General features: G+C 26.4%; 1 protein-coding gene across 2 annotated transcripts; it reads right to left on the bottom strand.

Moving 5' to 3' along the window:
- Nucleotides 1-5082: 5082 nt before the first annotated feature.
- On the bottom strand, nt 5083-18223 carry LOC112593087 (ATP-binding cassette sub-family B member 7, mitochondrial). 2 transcript variants are annotated; one of them, XM_025337348.1, is made up of 12 exons: nt 18128-18223; nt 15371-15574; nt 15101-15305; nt 13455-13621; nt 12955-13056; nt 12720-12896; nt 10830-11004; nt 10587-10744; nt 9731-9894; nt 9110-9239; nt 8598-8873; nt 5083-5798 (listed from the first exon to the last, which is right to left on the bottom strand). In XM_025337348.1, exons 1-12 carry the CDS (start codon nt 18200-18202, stop codon nt 5580-5582), a joined length of 2052 nt encoding a protein of 683 aa, XP_025193133.1. In that variant the 5' UTR covers nt 18203-18223; the 3' UTR covers nt 5083-5579. The 2 variants fall into 2 exon arrangements, with proteins under 2 accessions (XP_025193133.1, XP_025193132.1); XM_025337347.1 differs by lacking the exon at nt 18128-18223 and adding an exon at nt 16766-16798 and having other exon boundaries at nt 5084-5798.
- Between the last annotated feature and the right edge of the window lie 1210 nt (nt 18224-19433).

Raw genomic sequence — 19433 nt, 5'->3', positions numbered from 1 at the left:
AAAAAAAAAAAATCAAAGATTTCTCATGTTTATCAATTACTCAAAAACGGTAATTTTGAAATTTTTATCAAGTATAAAAAATTATGATATAAGCATTTGATGAAATTTCAAGTATTAATGGTAATATGGTTTTTAATTACAACAAACTATTGAAAATCGTTTGAAGGAAATTTTTTTTTTATATTTTCTATATATTTTATATCTATTATACCAATAGTTTGTTAAAAATCAGTGAATTTAATGGTACACGAGGAGGGGGAGAAAAAAAATAAAAAAAATGATAAGATTGACTGAGTGAATATAGTCTTTCTGTTGAAGGAACTTCTAAGTAATTTTAGTAATTATTATTTAAGAGAAGTGAAGAAAATGTGGACAACAGTGGAAATAATTATGATTTAGAAGCACTATTGTGTTAGGTCACAATACCACCGCCTTTTTAGTCTTTTTCTCTAGGGTTACCAGGTATATTTGTTGATGCGAGTTTCTTTAATAAGGAGATTTTTGAATTTAATTCATTATGATGTTTAAGTCGTTTGTAATACGTTTTAGCTACATCATAGACTATAGATATAGCAAGGTTTATAAATGTACATTTATGTGTATAATGAGTTGATACATAATAGAAAGAGAGAGAAAATTAATTGTTTTACAGATAAACGTACACTAATATGACTTAAAACGCTCTTAAAAATTGATAAACTCCAGTAGAATTTTTTTTTTATGAATTCCTGACTTCAAATCAACTAAACATTTTCGAAATTTTAGGAATTTTGTCGAAAATCTTAATTTAAACGTTTATAAAAAAATTTGCTATACATTTTTGATATTTTTAATTAGTAAATAAACCAAACCATTCATGACTCGTGAGAAACTTTGAATTATATTTTCAAGTATTTTGATCGAGCAAATAATTTTCCATCGATATTTATAAAAAAAAAATAATAATAATATTAACACTTAGAAAAAACCTAAATTTTGGGCTTGTGATATCGTAATTTGGGGCTGTGCTAAGAACTCGAATAAAAGAACTATACAAGCCTTTCAAAACATCTCACTGCGTTCAATCACTGGAGACTCTGGTTCGTCTCAAATAAACCCTTAAACCTAGACCTCAATAATAACTTTCTATTTACGAAAATGCTGCTCTCTATTACGAACGCTTTCACAACAAACTATAAGATAATCCCATAATTCCAACCGATTGATCAAAGAGTTGGTACCACTCACACTTTTCGGTAACTCGACCAGACGCTTTAAAAGCTGGTGTCGCGACTTAGAAACAATATTTACTATTTACAGGTGTAACTAATGTGTAATTTCTTCCTCATGTGTATATAAAAACTTATTTAAATGTATAATTGTCTGTAAACAATGTTTGTAAACTCTTTGTTACTTATTATTATACAACTGTATAGATTGTAATTTTTCAAAATAAAGCCACTTAAAAAAAAAAAAAAAAAACTTATTGTATTATTTTATTATTTTTATATTTGATATATTTTTACTTTACCGCCGACGACCTGGTAGCAACACGCATGGAACAAGCGATGAAACAAGACTACACGCGTGTTGTATAGCAAGCTGAAGAAGATGTAAATTGTAAATTATTATTCATAATATAGTTATAAATTTTGTTAAATAGGTAATATATACCATATGGCCGGACTCCGTGTTAATACAGAATAAATGTAAAATGGCGCGTATGGACGTATGACTAACCATTTAGGATAAATATTTGTACCTATATTATTATAATAGTAAATTATAAATACTGCAGTTAGAGTTAGGATGTTGATGACTTTTACATTTTTTTCCTTTTATTTTGTACAATGCTATCCTTGCTAAAAATTTGTTTCATGCTCCCTTGATGCAGAATATTCTAATTTTATTTTGCATTTTTTTTTTGTTTTTTAACATTTTAAGTCATTTTTTCATCTTTTAGGGCATTTTTTGTACTTTTTATACAATGTGGGGCATTTTTCACAAATTATAGATTTTAGGGCAAATGTTACACAAAATATGTTACGCAAATATATATAATATAATTTTTTTTTATTTATATTTTACTTTTTAATTTATATTTTACTTTTTAATTTATTTTTAATATTGAAATTTATTTATAAATTCTTTAAATGCTTCTACTATTACACCCATTATTATACCCATATCTCTAATAAAAGTTATTATTTATAAATAAGTTTTTTCACTTACTTAATTAGTATTTTAGATAACTTTTAAGGGCATTTTTGTGTGTTTTTAGGTCATCAACGTCCTAACTCTAACTGCAGTACTGTAAATTATAATGATATTTAAAAGCCTCAAAGGATAATATGTTTTCAAACCACCATTTTAGACACCTATCACTCGCACAAATCGCAATAAACGCCAAAGGCACATATTATGTTGAATAAATAGCAGGTATTTTTTTTTGTAAATACTTAACAACCTACTCAATGATCAAAATAAAAGATATTTATGCATGATCATCGCAATATAGGTACCTATCGCATAAAAATTAATCTTCATTATTTTCAAATTTATGAAGTATGAATCATCAAGGTCGATTTGTACTAGGTAGTACTAGTCATTAGTCAATTACACAGAAGTAGCCGATTGTGATTTACCACACTCACATGGTCGCATACCTAGTCACACCGAAAATTCAACTGTGACAAATGTATGGGCAATTTAAGTAGGCATAGTAATTAAATGAGTAATTGATAATTGATATACTATAAATATAAGATATTAATAAATTATTATAAATAATAAACCTACGTATATACCGTTGATGCAATTGCACTTTCAATGAAATAGTTTTACTCTCAATTTAAATTCTTAAACTAAGACGTATTGTTTATAGTCGTACCTCGCACGCTTATTATGCGTCTTAAGCATCTGGTGTTCTCGGAGTCGACTAATAATTGAATGGCCAATGGATTGGCACAGTAATCAAGCTTTGTTTCTTGTTCGTGAACAAATCTTTGGATTTCGTCAACTATTGTAGATATTGGATATAGGTACCTAGAGACTAGAGTTATATATTTATATCGCGGTGAAATGTGTTTTTTTTTTTTAATCGCTAGGCTACAGAGTAGCGATGTTTTGAACGTGCACTGTTTATACATAGATTGACTTATTACTTATTAGCACGACCCCGCAGACTACAGCTGAACGCTAAAATCCAAATCGGTCTTATAATAACGGTCTAGCTAAGCATAGTAAAGTCTATTTTTAATGGTCAACTCGAAATGGGGTCCGAATAATTGATAAAGTTTTCACAGGTTTTCTATATCTAATTTGTATTTTTTTCATGACTAATGTTTCCAATTTAGATGAAAATCAAAGAGCATATTTAATTGAATTTTTAAATAATAACTGATTTTTTTTAAATCAGACATTATAATGGTTTCATTTAGTATGTATAGTATATCATTTATAAGTACAACATATATATTAAATATTTATAGATTTGCATAACTATATTATAGACCAGCGGTTCTCAACCTTTTTTTGTACGGTACCCCTAAGTTTAATATTTTGCTAGATTGTACCCTCATTAAAATTTTTAACTTTTTCACATAACTACTTTTAAAATATTTAAATAAAAAAGACAATTCTATGTTACATTCTATACTATCATATCAATTAGATAAATTGACGGTTAAGTTTTAATTTTTAATAACATAATAATATAATGAATATTTTTGAAACGAAAATCGTTTTAAATAAACAAATTCCGCTATTAGTTAATTTTTTTACGTACACCCCTTGAGATCATCTCGCGTACCCCTGCAGGTTGAGAACCACTGTTATAGACTATATAGTTAACATTTGTAGGTTTACTATCTATATTATGTTATCATTTATTAGATTATTATTACTAATAACACCTTCAATGTATTAACCGTATTATGCATGTGTACAGTTTACAAGCATGCAAATAAAAATAAGTTCACAAAGTATATAGATGACAGCTTACCCTCAGGGTAATGAAATTACTGATGATCTGTGTTGACTAACAAACATCGCCATTCAAGTCATCCATACATCAGCATGTTTTTTGTGGGATAACTGGGATGTTTCATGTTAGATATATATACATATATATAGCTAGCTAAGTTAACTAGAAATTAGTTTCAAGACAATACGAAAAAAAATTTAAAAATTAATAGTGCATATTTTTATAATTTTTCTGAGTATTTTCGGTGAACAATTATAATTTATGGTATAATTTAAAAATTTGTCAATTAAAATATATGTACATTACTTTTGGTAGATTTCAGTTTTCACTATATGTACTCGTATTTTATATGATTATTTCCATCTTTTATTTAAAACAATGTATAAATTTATTTAGCTATTTTAACTATAAACTATAAAAAGAAGAATTTCATTGAAGAAAAGTGTTTAGTGTTATTTATTTATTAAAGTTACTTTAATAACTTACGAACATAGGTAGTATTTATATCATCTATAATTTAAATTATTTTAAGAGAAGTACATTATAATAAAAATGTACATTAAATTCGTTTAATTTTTTTAAGTATTTAAATTATGGATTTTACTGTACTTTTCTATATTTTAATCAGATAAATGCATATTTAGTGCTTTTTAATAGCATTTATAGGTACTTGGTAATATTGGTTAACAGATTCATTTTTGTACTGCAGAATCGTTTTTCTTATGCAATAATTAATCATTGACATTTGACAATCAACCTGTGTTTAATTTAAATATTGTATTATGATTGATTAATTGTATATAAAAATTATACATTCTTACCCGAGAAACATCAAGTATAATAGCTAGTAGGCATTGTTATTTATAAGCAATTGAACTTATATTCATTTAAAATTCAAAATAAAACAAGCTGATAGCAGCAGAGTAAACAACTTGCTTTAAGTAATTTAAAAAAATGGGGCAGCCTATATAAACAAAATATCAAATATAATACACTTTAATACTTGTCAATATAAATATTTCTACATAATATTTGAAACCAATATTCATACTAAATAGGTATTAGCCATAAATTTTTATACCAACAATATTTTTTTCACTATTTTATTGTAAGTTTATCTTTAGCAAATAGACATAAAGTTTATTATTTCACATAAATACTTTCTCCTGTCTTCTCCCACCTTCTAACCGCACCACAGACTAGAACTTTTTTGAAATAAAACCAAAGGTGTTCCGAAAAAAAAAACAATTAAATTTATTAAGAAAACAAATAATGTACAGCGGGTACGATTATATAATGTTATTCTCATATTATATAAGTTACCGAGCTATATAACAGATAACTGCAGGCATCTATCTACATATTTTTTCATTAACATCGAAAAATGCCGTCACTTGCGACATTTAGCTGGAGCTTACACATAATAATTGTAACTTGGTATAGCCTGACATCTCTTAACCGTGGACATAATAACAATAATTTGTACAAAAATAGCATAATTCAATGTAAGTACGACAAACGCGGAAACGTGACTTTCGATGTAAATGCCATGTGAATAAAAACGAAACTAATAATATATATATATATATATCATAATATAGATTGTCGCTATAGTTTACGGGTTCTTCGATGTAAAAATGTCTTGTTGAATGTTCCACATCTCGGAATACTCGGATGCACCATTGTCCATCAGCCATTGGTGACTGCCGCGTTCAACGATTTTCCCGTTGCGCAATATCAATATGTCGTCAGCATCTTTAATGGTCGACAGTCGATGGGCAATGCACACACTAGTCTTGTCCTTGGTGGCTCGTCGCAACGCCTTAAGTATGTTCTATAAATAAGAAATTATAAAATAAACGACAAGATATAATATAAACTATAATCGATTACTATATTAATATTAACGAGATAGAACTAAAAATAAAAAAACAGAGAAAACCATAACTCCTGCCCGGCTGACCGATAGGTAATATTACTATAATAATAAAAATAACTAGTTTTAAGATTTTATAAAATTTATTTTATTATATTTGGTTTTTATCATTAATTTTTTTTTAAAGAATTTGACATGACTATTTTTTACTAATTATAATGAAACACTAAGCAATAAATATTTTTAACGTTATTATAAACATAATATGTTCTTGTAAAATATAACTATTAATTATACTAACTGAGTAATAGATGTTTATTAATATCTACCGACTACTTATAATAGATAATACCAAATTGATAAGTTATAAACTTATACAAATTTACAAACATGTAAAATCAGTTAAAGCAACTGCTATATTACTGGCTATTAAATCTATAAACAAATAAGGTATTCATAAAATCTATTAATTTAAATAACTCGCTCTGCTTACGTATGAGTTTAAATAAAAATGTAATCCTTATGATATAATTAACACAAGTTCAAAATAAACTGGAGGGAGCGAAAAAAAATAAAAAACATATTTTGAATTTGGATATATTGCAAATTACAGATCAACAAATCAAACAAGCTCTATAGGCTATAGCTATATTGTCTGTATTATCACTCGAAATATTATTCATTGATATTTCAACGTAAAAAAACAATTCAAACAAAACACTATTTCTCTGGCAAAACATATTATGAAGTAGTCAAACAAATAAAACAATTAAAAGAAAAATCTTGGAATCTTGAAAACCAAGTATTATCTCAAACGAAATAAATTGAATAAGAATTAAACACACAAAACAGACTAGTGGATTTTTTATGGCTTAAAATTACTCTTCAGTAAGTCAACCACGTATATCACTACGTTAAAAATTAAATATATATTTTAGAGCAATTAAAACAATACATGAACACAGAGAAAAATTCAAATTAAGCCATTTAATTTTATTAAGTTTGAAACTATACCTAGGAAACTGATACAATATACCATCAAATTTTCTTCAATTAAATCCAAATGATCAATTTACTCTAAACTAATACATTTTAAATAAAATTATTATTATTTTATTATTACAACTAGAAGTTAGTGTAACTGCCAACTGGTGTAACTCGATACCGATGTTTGCAACTTTGCAAACTGCTTTTGGCACTTTGGAGTAGGTCAAGTTAAAATCGTATTACCGGACACTCGTTCGAGGAGTAAGTCGGGAGTGGTGTTTTGATGTTTAGAAATCGGTATTTGCTGGAAAAATTTCTTGACCAGCACTTTTTTGTTTGTGAAAAAAAAAGGATAAAGTCGATTGCAATGTTTGAATGTCTAGTTATCTGTCATTACGTCCAGTGTAATACTTTGTCTCTTCACTTGCCCGGTGTTTTTTTTTATGTAAAAAAATAAAAATAGTAATTGCGTGTCATCGCGTGCTGTAAATCGATACCCAGCTGGGCGATCTACCTGCGGCCGAAAATATTATTTTATTATTTTATGTATGGGCATGGGGTATAACATATTATAACTTTTATACTTGTATTATTTTATTTAATAATTACTCGTTGAAACAAGGACTAGCGAAATTATTTGGTACCAGTTACTGCAAAATCTAGAGCCACCACTGGTTATAAGAACATGTTACTATGTAAAATATACAGGTTTATTAACACAGACCTCAATATTCAGAGATTAGTGCCATTATCCCGATTCTTAATATAAATGTGTTGATAATGTGATGATTTCCTGTGGATTTTCTATTCGATTTTAAGATCGATACAGGCCGTGAAATAATTGTAAAATAAACGATGCCTTTGGCGCCTGCATGCACATAATATCTTTATTATATTTTTTATTATTTATTTGGCTGCACCTACATATAAACAAGTTGAAGTATGTTTTTTATGACTATATTATAAATCGTTTTTATGTAAATTTACTGCACTCCGCAAAACAAGTAATTTTTATTTTATTTTTTACATATTTATAACTATAACATTATTAATATATTATACTAACGCATCCTACTGCAGCCGACTTGGATCGTAAAGTCGTAACTACATCTGGTTGACGGTTGTCGTACGAATGTAGACATAGAGCATATTATATAAATATATATTATTTAAATAAAATTATGCGTTTAGAGTTTACTCTATATGCCTGCGAACAAAAATACTATTCTGAGAATTAGTATTATATGTATAGCACTATAGCATAATGCGCAAGGTCATTTAATTATGATTCATGTAGATACACAACAGGGAATGTTTATTTTATTATTTTTTTTTTTAAATTTATGTTATCTACTAAAAGTATAATTATTTTATTTAATTAGTGGCTTAAAAATATACATAACTTTAGTATCGTACGGTATGGTCTTTAACTAGTTTCTGAAATATGCAAAACTATTACAACTGTAAAAGTAGTTCGTACAATAAATTATTTAATTATATTATATTTATATGAATACATATAAAAGTAGTTGATATGTTTGTCATATACTTTATCGAATCTCGTTAACAATATTAAATTTGGGTATTCATGACGTTTCGCTTTGTCCGAGTATTTGGTGGAATGGAATAGAAGATCAAGAGTAAAATAAATCTCTAGTTAAATTGTTTAAGGTAAACATGTCCGACATAACGATATGATTTTAATAATAATTGTATAAGAAACCAATATTCCGCATGAGACGCGTTGTTATAATAATATTATACATATACCTGTTCGGTTATCGAGTCTAAAGACGACGTCGCTTCGTCAAATATCAGAATAGGACTGTCTTTGAGTATTGCTCTGGCAATAGACACCCGTTGCTTTTCACCGCCAGATATCATTAAGCCTCGTTCACCCACTTGGGTCAAATATCCATCGGGAAGCTTCGACACAGAGTTGTGAAGTTCCGCGAGCTTGGCCGCCTCGACGACTTCGGACTCGGACTTACTCATGTCGCCGTAGTGGAGGTTGTACATGATCGTGTCGTGAAATAAAACCGAATCCTACAAAGACGAATAAAACAAAATAATATTATTATTATTTTTCACCCCGGAGATAATCTAAACAATTTCTAAACACATTCTCTCTGATACACATAAGTAAATGTAAGATGTTCATTGCAGAGATACTGCAACATAAAAATAAAAATTATCTACAAGAATAGGCTTACTTAAAACGATATTACTGATCAATACCTTACGACGTGTAAGATGTTTTTTATTGTAATAATTAACTATACCTGAGGAACTACAGCCATGCACTTCCGAAGACTATCAATATCAACATCCTTGATGTTCTTGCCTCCAATGAGTATCTCGCCCGACGTCGGTTCGAAAAACCTGAACAGCAATCTGATTATTGTTGATTTCCTGAAATGTCCATGTATTGACACCATTTAATGTTTATTATTAACAGTATATAATATAGTACATTAAAATTCACAGGTCTGGTTGTAATATATATAATTATTAATATAGATAAAATATTGTTATTATTATTAAGGACTTGAAAATTGTTGCATTTGATAATAATAAAATATTTTGTAAACATTTTATTCAAAGGTTCTAACTTCTAAGTAACATTTTTCCATAGTCAAAAACTTAAATGTTTAGTTATTTAACTCCAAAATAATGTTTTTAATATGACAAAATTTCTATCGACATATTAAATAAAAAAATTATGATTAAAAAAACTATGAACTAAAAAAATATACATTTATACATAGATAAATACTGAAAACTAAGTTTTGCTTTTATACTTTAGTAAAATTTAGAAAAATAGTGTCAGTATATTTTATGAGAACACCCATGTTACCAATGCATAGATAACACTTCTGATGATATTCGTCTAATATGCTCACCCACTACCGGAACCTCCAATGATTGCAACTTTCTTGCCAGGTGGAACGATAAAGGACAAGTCATTCAAAATAGGTTTGCCGTCTTGATATCCAAAGTTGACATTTCGGAATTCGATGGATGCATTTTCTTTACTGATTGACAAGGGGACAGCATTAGTTCGGTTCTAGTTAGGATTGATAAAAATAAATTATAAAACACAAGTATAACAAAGGATCTAGATACTTTTAAAGTTTAAATATTTTAATAAAATTCAATTAATATTTAATACCATAATATATCAGTTCAATTTATTATTGATTATATTGATAGATGTTATTCGTTATCTTTTTTATATTTAGTTATTATTAACAACTCTTAAGATACCTGTATCTTTACTTAGATACTTAAAAAAAATATGTTTATATATCTGTATGACTGTATCTAAATACTGAGTTTTAATAAGAGGACTGAAGTAACAACAGATTTACCATTGTATTTACAAAATAAAAAACTATTCTAAATGTTAAATGCTTATTAATAAAGCAATTATTTATACTCTGTTCAAGTTAAGAAACGTAGTTGGCGGCCGACCACTGCGCAAGAGCATGGTCACTATACATGGTAAGATTACAGATGTAAACTTGGTAGGAAATAGGAATAAACAAACGGGCGTTGTCTGACTGCAGCCAATTATGTTTCTTAACTTGAACAGAATATTTGGAAAATAGTAATATGCATTAGCTTATAAAATTAAAAACATAGGAAACTATAAAAATGTGATTAATTTTTTAAAAATTAAGTGTTAAAAATATTTAAAATTTGGATCAATTTAATAAGTGTTTATATTGATTAAAAATTGCATTGTGTAGTAAATACCTTAACAGACGGGTCGCATGCCATAATCGCAAACATGGACTGCATGTCGAGCAATGCTTGTCGCACTTCACGGTAAACAGATCCTAGGAACCCCAGTGGCATAGCCAGCTGGAAAAGGAGACCATTCACCATTGCCAGATCACCAATTGTCATGTTACCTAAAGTTGATTTGAGCTATTATTATTTTTAAATTATATATACAACATAAAACCAGTTAAAAAAAATCTAATTCATTTATTTTACCTTCGACTATTTGTTTTGCAGCTAATATCATGGCTGCGCTCATTGTTACGCTGAAAATGGCATTTTGACCAAAATTTAAAAGGGCTAAACTTGAACTAGTCTTAAGTGAAGCCAGCTCAAATTTTTGTAAGACACGATCATATCTGTTAGCTTCATACAGTTCATTATTGAAATACTATAATTGAGAAAAAGAAATATTTGAATGTTTTTAAAGCTTAACTAATTAAAAAGGGTAAAATGTGAAACATTAGGATACAATTACAATTTTACATAAAATTAAAATATTATTCGATTTCTCAAGTAATACTATGTCAATTAAGTAACTATCTACTAATAGATTCATATTAAATTGGAATTATTCCATTTAAATTATTTATCTCTTGACAAATAAACAATGTACAAATAAATGATAAACTGAATCTAAAGTATACTGTATAACTCTTGATTATTAGTTTTTAGTGTAAAACTTATTTATAGATATAGATAGAAATTAATTTAGAAACATCTTATTTATTATATATAAATAAAAAATAAAATTTTTTGTTAATATACTAATGCAATAATGTCTGTTTATCATTTATGAAATATTATTTTTAGTTATAAATGTATAAATAATATTTTGTAGAAAATTAATAATGAAATTAATTTCACTTACATTTTAAAATATTAGGTAATGTAGTTTTGAAATTCAGACATATGAAGTATAAAATGAGTAAAATACAAAGAAAATAACCTAAAACTTTTATTAATATTTATAGACAAATTTAAAAAAATTAATAAAAATACTAAAAAGAAATAAAAGTGAATTAAATATGATTATGTAATTATACCAAGACAGTTTACAATTTCCTTTAAACAAAAAATATTCTTAGACAATTTATTTATACAAAAATCAGTCATAAAAATATGTTTTTAATACAATTTTTTGATAATATGACTTTAAATGTAAAATATTACATAAAAAAAGTAATTATAGTAGTAGCATGTTACTAAATAATATTCCTCGGTAAAAAAAAAATAAAGAATCATAGATATGCCTTTTAGTTATAAATTATTCATGATCACAGTTAAATTTTAAATTTATGTTTAGATCACCACCAAGAATGATGTGTATTCATTCACTATATTAACAGATTTAAAAATATAGTGTTACGAATAATAAGTAAAAAAAAAAAAGTTGTATTCATCCCAAAAACATATCTATGTTAAAAGCAAAATAATTATTTATAATTTTATAATTGTTAGTAATTACTTTATAAAATTTAATTATTATTCTTTTAATCTAAATACATTATGAATCAATTTTTAGTATATCTAGTTCCATTTAAGTTACTTTCAATGAATGTAAAATCTTTATCTAAATTCAAGATCCATTATTTTGAAAACAATTAATATTTTTTAACAGATTTAAAGTAATTAAAAATAACAATTACACTACTTAAAAAATGTATATTTTATTATTATATTTATATTATTTTTCATTATGGACACTTATTTTTTAATTTTTACCTCTTTGATTGCTTACATAAAATTTAAACTTAGATTTTAGATGTAGAATGATTATGTAATATGAATACTAAATTTTGAATGAGTAGTTAATTATTTTTAAATTAATATGTGTTTAAAGTTCAAATGAGCAGATAGGAATGCCACTAGGGAATCCACAAATTGTCACTATTGCTCTTTTAGAAGATCATTAAATACCATACAATATCAGAAAAAGAATTAAATTAAGAATGTTTGGAATTGATGACCAAAAATTAGCTACCAAAATAAAATCTATGATTAAGTATTAGATGCAACAACTTAGCGCAAATTATTATTTGAAACTAATTAATAATTTTTTTTAATGAGTTAAAATAATTAATGATTTAATCATTCAACTTATACCTTAACAGTTTCATAATTTATTAATGAGTCCATAGCTTTATTTCCAGCTTCATTTTCGGCTTGATTCATAAAAATTCGGAATTTTGTTCTCCATTGGGTTACTAATAATGTATAAGCTGTATAAATGGATACACAACCAAAGGATAAAGCAGCAAATTTATAACCACAATTTAGTCCCTAAAAATATAATAAAGACTATAACAAATTCGTTAAATTTATAATTATATAAACATACCAAAATAGTGCTAACTAATGCCAATTCAAATATAGTAGGTACAATATTAAATACCATAGCAGTAAGTACAAAATTTATTCCCCTGCTTCCACGATCAATAACCTAAAAAATAATAAATAAATTATTCAAAACAAGTTATAAGAAATTAATAAAATTGAATTGATATAGTTACTAACACTAAATATTAGAAAAATATTTTTATAGATTTCATAAATAATGGTATAAGCCATAACCAAACCAAAATTTGTAAATCAGTAACGAATTTCATGCATATTACACTTTAAAATATACTACATCCAACTCCATTAATTTTCTAAGACAAAACTAAACATTTAAAATGAAAATAAACAATAATACTAAAAAATACCATTAAATACTACACAAGATATTTTTATTTTTAAATTTTAACATAATCGACTATAAAAAAAATGTAATCCTTTAAAAATTGTTATTATTAAGTCTTTTTTTTATCAAATACTAATAGCAGTATAAAACCATACCTTGGATAATGCACCAGTTTGTCTAGACAAATGAAAACGAAGATCTAAATTGTGAAGATGTAAGAAAACATTTCTGGCAATTTTTCTTATGGATTGTTGTGCCACACTAGCAAATACAGCATTTCGTAGTTCATTCATACCAGAAGCAGCAGTTCTACAAACACCATCTAAAAAGTTAACAGATCATTAGAATTGTTTTTTATTTATTGAATTTAATATTATTATTGTAAGGCAATAGTTATGTTTTAAAGTTAAATATTATATTGATTTAACTTACAAAGATTATTTGCAAATGTAACTATTAAAATTGGAATCAATTTAAAAATATTTTAATAGTTTATTTATGAGAAAAGTATGTTTTTTAAAAGATGAGATTTTTTTCTTATTCATATTTTTAGATTTTTGTTTATAAAAATAATAATTTTTACAGGATTACAAATGATACTAATTAAAAATCATTAAAAAAATGATATTTATATGTTGTTAAATATTCAAGAAAAATTAAATTATTAGCATTTTTGTATACAGAATACACTGCAGACATTCACTAGCTATAATTTATTTGCAATTGATGAAATAAAATGAATTATATTTTATTTTTTTTTATACTAGGGTAAATAATTATATTTTTATAAACAAATAAATATTAGTCATTAAATATTAAAAAATCCTATTTTATTCGTTTATAAATAGTTTCTAATAAAAATCTATAAATAATAAAATGGGTTCTTTGGTTTTATTGTATATAAAGATGAATACTTAAACTATTTGGTATCTACTAAAATTAAGAATTTATAAATATTATTTATTGCCATTGTTTTTAGTTTTGACTGCGTGTAATATAAAATATTTTAATGATTTTTAGTGCATATTAATTTGTGTTTTACTTACAAATAAATAATAACAAGAGTCAAGAAACAAGGTGTTAATTTGATGGGTTAACAAATAAAATAATTAATTTCTGTAAAATAAAATTTTAAATATTTATTTCATAGTTTTTTTTTTTTCAATAAACCATTTAGAAATATTAAATAAATTTGCAGACTTTAAAATCTATTTAGTACCTATAATATCCAGTGGTATATAATTAGATAAAAAATTGGGAAGAGGGAGTAGGGACAAAATTATTCATTTAACAAAATCAAAACTTAAAAAAATAGTTCTTATTCTTACACAAGTCTTAAAATATGGTATTGCTTATGGCACAAAAATAAATTATAGATACCCATATTGATAAATAATATTAATTACATAAGAGTTCATTAATAGAGATGCTATAACTTGTTTGAAAAAAATGTGAAGATAATCCTGTATGTAATGATAATTCATGAAATAATATTATTGGGTTTTTTTTGAAATTCAAATAATGTGATAATGCTGACAATAATATATACAACAGGAAAAACATAAAATAAATGAACCTGGTACAATAATTTGAGGAAAACATATGTTTATTCTACAAGTGTATTGTATTCTTTCTATATTTTAAAAGTTTTAAAGATTTCTATTGTTAGTATGTCTAAATTGATACCCTTTCCAAAAATTCTTAACGGAGAAAAATGTTCTCTCACAATTATGCCAATTATAATATATATTTAAGATATCAAGTCATACTTATAACCTACTTGAAACTTACTCATACTCACACGATATCAATAATGTCGCTGCAACAGTTAATACAGTTTCAGGTGCTGAATCCATAGTTAACAATGCATCCCCATTAGTACCAAGTTTTTCATTGAGATCATCTATTGCATATTTAAGTATGAATGGGACAGATACGTTTAACATTTTGGCGGCAGCCAATAATCCGAGTGACAACGTTACTCGTTTACGAATAGTCTTGTCATCCTATACATTTATTTAATATTTTACAGATATATTTTAATAAACTACTAATTAACATGAAAACCAACCTTTGGCCAAATGTACTGCAACATACCCAAGATCATATCTTTGCCTGTAATAGTATTGGGTTCTATTACGGGCAAATTCTCTTTAACATGAGCCCCACCAATATGATAACATGTTGGAAGTGTTTCTAGTCTGTTTGGAATTCGCATCTTTTTATGGCGATTGCAGAGGACATTGTTATGATGTACAGTATAAGTAGAAATAGCCTGAAAAAATTATTACAATATAATACTTTTAAATAATTTGGAAAATGTATTACATCTTGCAAACATTTTTTTTTATAATATTGAATTGATTGTCTATCAATTAGTACACTTTTTAACTATAATTTTTAAAAAAAACATTTGGTTTTATACACATAAATATTTATTGGTTCATCATTTATAGTAATTATAGTAAAATAATACTCTATATAATAATTTGTTGCATATAGGTATATGCTTTGTTTGAATATAAATGTTATTTATTATTTATGCACATTATTAAATATTACTAAGTTACCTAAATAAAATAAATTCAATTTATCTATGTTGTCTACATTTATAATACATTATTTACAAATGTTATATATTACTATATTATAAATATTATTAGTAGAATTGTACAAATTGTTAATCGAAAAAAAAAATTCTGATTTTAATTAAATATTTTAAATATTATGTAAATTATACTGTTATGATAAGAAATAAAACTGTATTTAATAATATCCCTATTAAACTCATTTATATTTTTACCTATATCAATTTTATTTTATTTAAATTTATTATTTTTAAGATGTGTGTATATCTAATTATGTTTTAAAGAAATATAATTAATAAAGGAAATAATAATTAACCACCAGATTCAATAAATTATTACATACAAATACACATTTAATTTATCTTTAGCTATTATAGCCTGTAAGTACAATTTAGTAACTAATATGATTTTATACAAATTATTTAACTAAGGTATTTAAATCAAAATTAAACTTTGTAAAAACGAAAATAAAAGTATTACGAAATTCATACAATATAATAATTCTCAATTTATGTCTGTTCAATGTAAAAAGAATAGTCAATATTTAACTTTTGACTTTAAATAGGTAGATATTGAAATATGTACATTTTAGGTACTCATATTATATTTATAGGATTAATTTTATTTTATTTAATGAACATTTTAATATTATTCGTTCAATAGTCTAAGGATGGTGAACCTTTCCATATCTGTGTATTAAATAAAAAGTTTTGGTTAGATTTTATTTTTTCTGTGTGTTATTTAATTTGATGATTTTTTTTTTTGTAAAATCTAAAAAATTCTTATGAATGAACTTTTTTTTGAACAGTTATGCATAACATTTTGCCATCTCTGAAATAGACCAAAAAACAAACTATAAAAAAAAATCAACAATTTACCTTAACATATATTTATTTCCAACAGATTATGTTTAATAGATTATTATTTAACATTTAATGATTGTAAACATTTTTCAAGTAATCTCCGATTCTCCTTTACCAGCTCTGTAGCAACCACAAAACCAGTCGACTTCTCAGCCTGATTGTTTTCTAATATGGTCAACATATTTGATTCCCAATGTTTTATCTCTTCTAGCTTTGTTTTAATGATAATAGCTCCAATTTTAGATACAGCTTCAACCTCACTTTGATCAAATAAATTTGCAAACACTCGGTTTTTTAATTCTTCATCATTAAATCGATCAGAATAAATTAATAGGTATGTTAAAACTCTTGTTGACCAAGACAAGCCTTCAGATGTACAATAATGACCTTCTAATAAATCATAAGTTTTAAGTTTTTCCATTCGATTTTTATTTAAACCTTTGCCCGTTATTGAAATAATTTCATTAGCTGACAAATGAACAGAATCTTGTGGATTTGATGGAACAATGAACCCATATTCTAAAAATAATTTAGTGTTGGAATGTGGTCCGTAATTAATAAACACTTCAGAATGTTTTTTAAATAATTTTTCTGTTATGATAGTATATGCACCATTTAAATGATTAACTGTAGCCCGAACACAAGCCAAAGGAGAATGGTTAAACATATCAATATATGGTGCGAGTGCTAGATTGTTGACATCTGACAATTTTATTTTATTCTTTAAGCTACAGTCTGGACTCATATAAACAGCTCTAGTATTAACGATTGACCATGCCCATTTATAGACTTCAAATGTAAATATATTTTTGCAAGTGTCTAAACAGTGTGGACAAACAATAGAAGACATTTCATACATGATTTGATTGAAAGTTGTCAATATAATGTTTTGATGGTCTAGTACTTTATTCGATAGGTCTTTGGGCAAATGTTCAGCAGGGCAGTACGCTGAATTTGACAGGATTGTAGGCAACGAGACAATATAGTTATGCCAAAATGATTCAGATCCTTTGTGTCGTTCAAACATCAAGTACGTGGCTAACACTTGTTGTGTCTTGTATACAGTGGTGAAATGTTTGCCAAACGGCGACACAGACACAGAGTCGACAGTGATCACCAGACGACCAGGTACAATGGCTAGTGGTTGTCCTGCGTCGATATTTTGGGCCGCCATAAGCCCTCGTCCGGTATCGGCAAAACAGGCAGGCGCTAACCGGCAAGTAGGCTTCCATCCGTGAGACTTCATCCACGTAGTCAACGAGACGACTTCGAACTGATAGCCGGTGGAAGGGCGGTCAGACGTGGGTTTACAGCGGCGGCGGGCCGTGCGACCCATTGGTAAGTACGGAGAATCGGTAGACTTTACTCGGGACTCACCTTGTAATGGTTATTCAGCAAGCAGAGTGTAACGTGTCGGCTACACAATTTCGGCAGGCCAAAAACAATCGCCATGCCTTTGGATGTTGCGTGGTTCGAGAAACTATTTAGAATAAAGAGACGAACACCGGACACTCACTTCGACATGTTTAAAAATGATGACACTATTGACACTTGATTTTTTATCAAAATCAAAAATAATATTTATAGGTAATTGTATAATAGCTATTCTATATAATAATATCGTTCGTTTAATCAGCGCAGTCGCCAAATCATTATCACAGAATAAATTTAATTCGTGATATCACTTACTGTTCTACGGTGATATTAGAATGGACCACGATCATTAAGAATTTACACTGTATTTGCATCACGCTGTTAGGACCACAGACCATAGAGTAATATAGTATTACTCTACCTAGGCCACAGACACGATTAAAGGTCTTGTCTAGGTCAAGTTATTCAGATTATTGAAAAAATTCCAGAAAGATTTTAATACTTGTTTAAAACACATTTGAATGGCTGAATTTCAAATTAAAATAATATACATTATTTTTATTTTATTGTTATTCATTAATATTACTATTTATCATGATAGTATTATATCATTTAATATTTATACATTTATAAAATAAAAATATTTGTGTATTATGTTTTAAAAATTTTAAGCAATAAAGTAATTATTTGCTAAAATTCATCCATGTTATTCATCAACATATTTTATATAATAAACCTAACAAATTACATTCCGAGTGGAGCAATGAACGTATTGATTCTAAGATGTTTTTTTTCTTCATGAGTGTCTGTCATAATTCTTATGAGGCAGAAAAATACTTAGAACTCTAATATCCAAAAATATTTTTATCTATAGTTTTAGTAGAGTGATTACTTAGATTAATAAAATAAATTAAGAAAAATAATTTTGTATTATTGCATAATATTGTCTATGTTACACGTGAACCAGAGAGAGTAAATAAATGTGCTGATGGCTGATATGTCCTTTTAAAATATAGTGATTTATAAAATACAGATTAGTATGTTTCTGAGTTATTACTTATTAGTATATTACCAACATGAAATTACCATTTCTTAAATAGTTTCAATAACTAGATACAATTTTCTCGTCTTTAGGAATTTTGAAATATCTATTACATCTCCAGGATTAACTTTGATGTTTCTATAAGCAGATGACATACATAATTTTAATACATATTCTACCAAAAACAAATAGCATATCATACTTTGCAAGTAGGAAATATGATACGGTTGTCTGAATTATTAGCAGTCACATCGGCTATAATAAAAA

Source organism: Melanaphis sacchari, unplaced genomic scaffold, assembly GCF_002803265.2.
Source record: "Melanaphis sacchari strain LSU unplaced genomic scaffold, SCAv2.0 Contig1_pilon_pilon, whole genome shotgun sequence".
Lineage (NCBI taxonomy): Eukaryota > Metazoa > Arthropoda > Insecta > Hemiptera > Aphididae > Melanaphis > Melanaphis sacchari.
The sequence above is the reverse complement of the archived record's forward strand: the minus strand, read 5'-3'. Positions and strand labels throughout refer to the sequence as shown.

What these genes read in the sequence shown, in the direction of transcription:
- LOC112593087 (XM_025337348.1), bottom strand. Translation starts at nt 18,202, where the DNA reads ATGGCGATTGTTTTTGGCCTGCCGAAATTGTGTAGCCGACACGTTACA. An exon ending in TGCAAAACAAATAGTCGAAG is followed by an intron (nt 10,745 to 10,829) that starts GTAAAATAAATG and finishes AATCAACTTTAG; the next exon opens with GTAACATGACAATTGGTGAT. An exon ending in CATGCGACCCGTCTGTTAAG is followed by an intron (nt 9,895 to 10,586) that starts GTATTTACTACA and finishes AATCCTAACTAG; the next exon opens with AACCGAACTAATGCTGTCCC.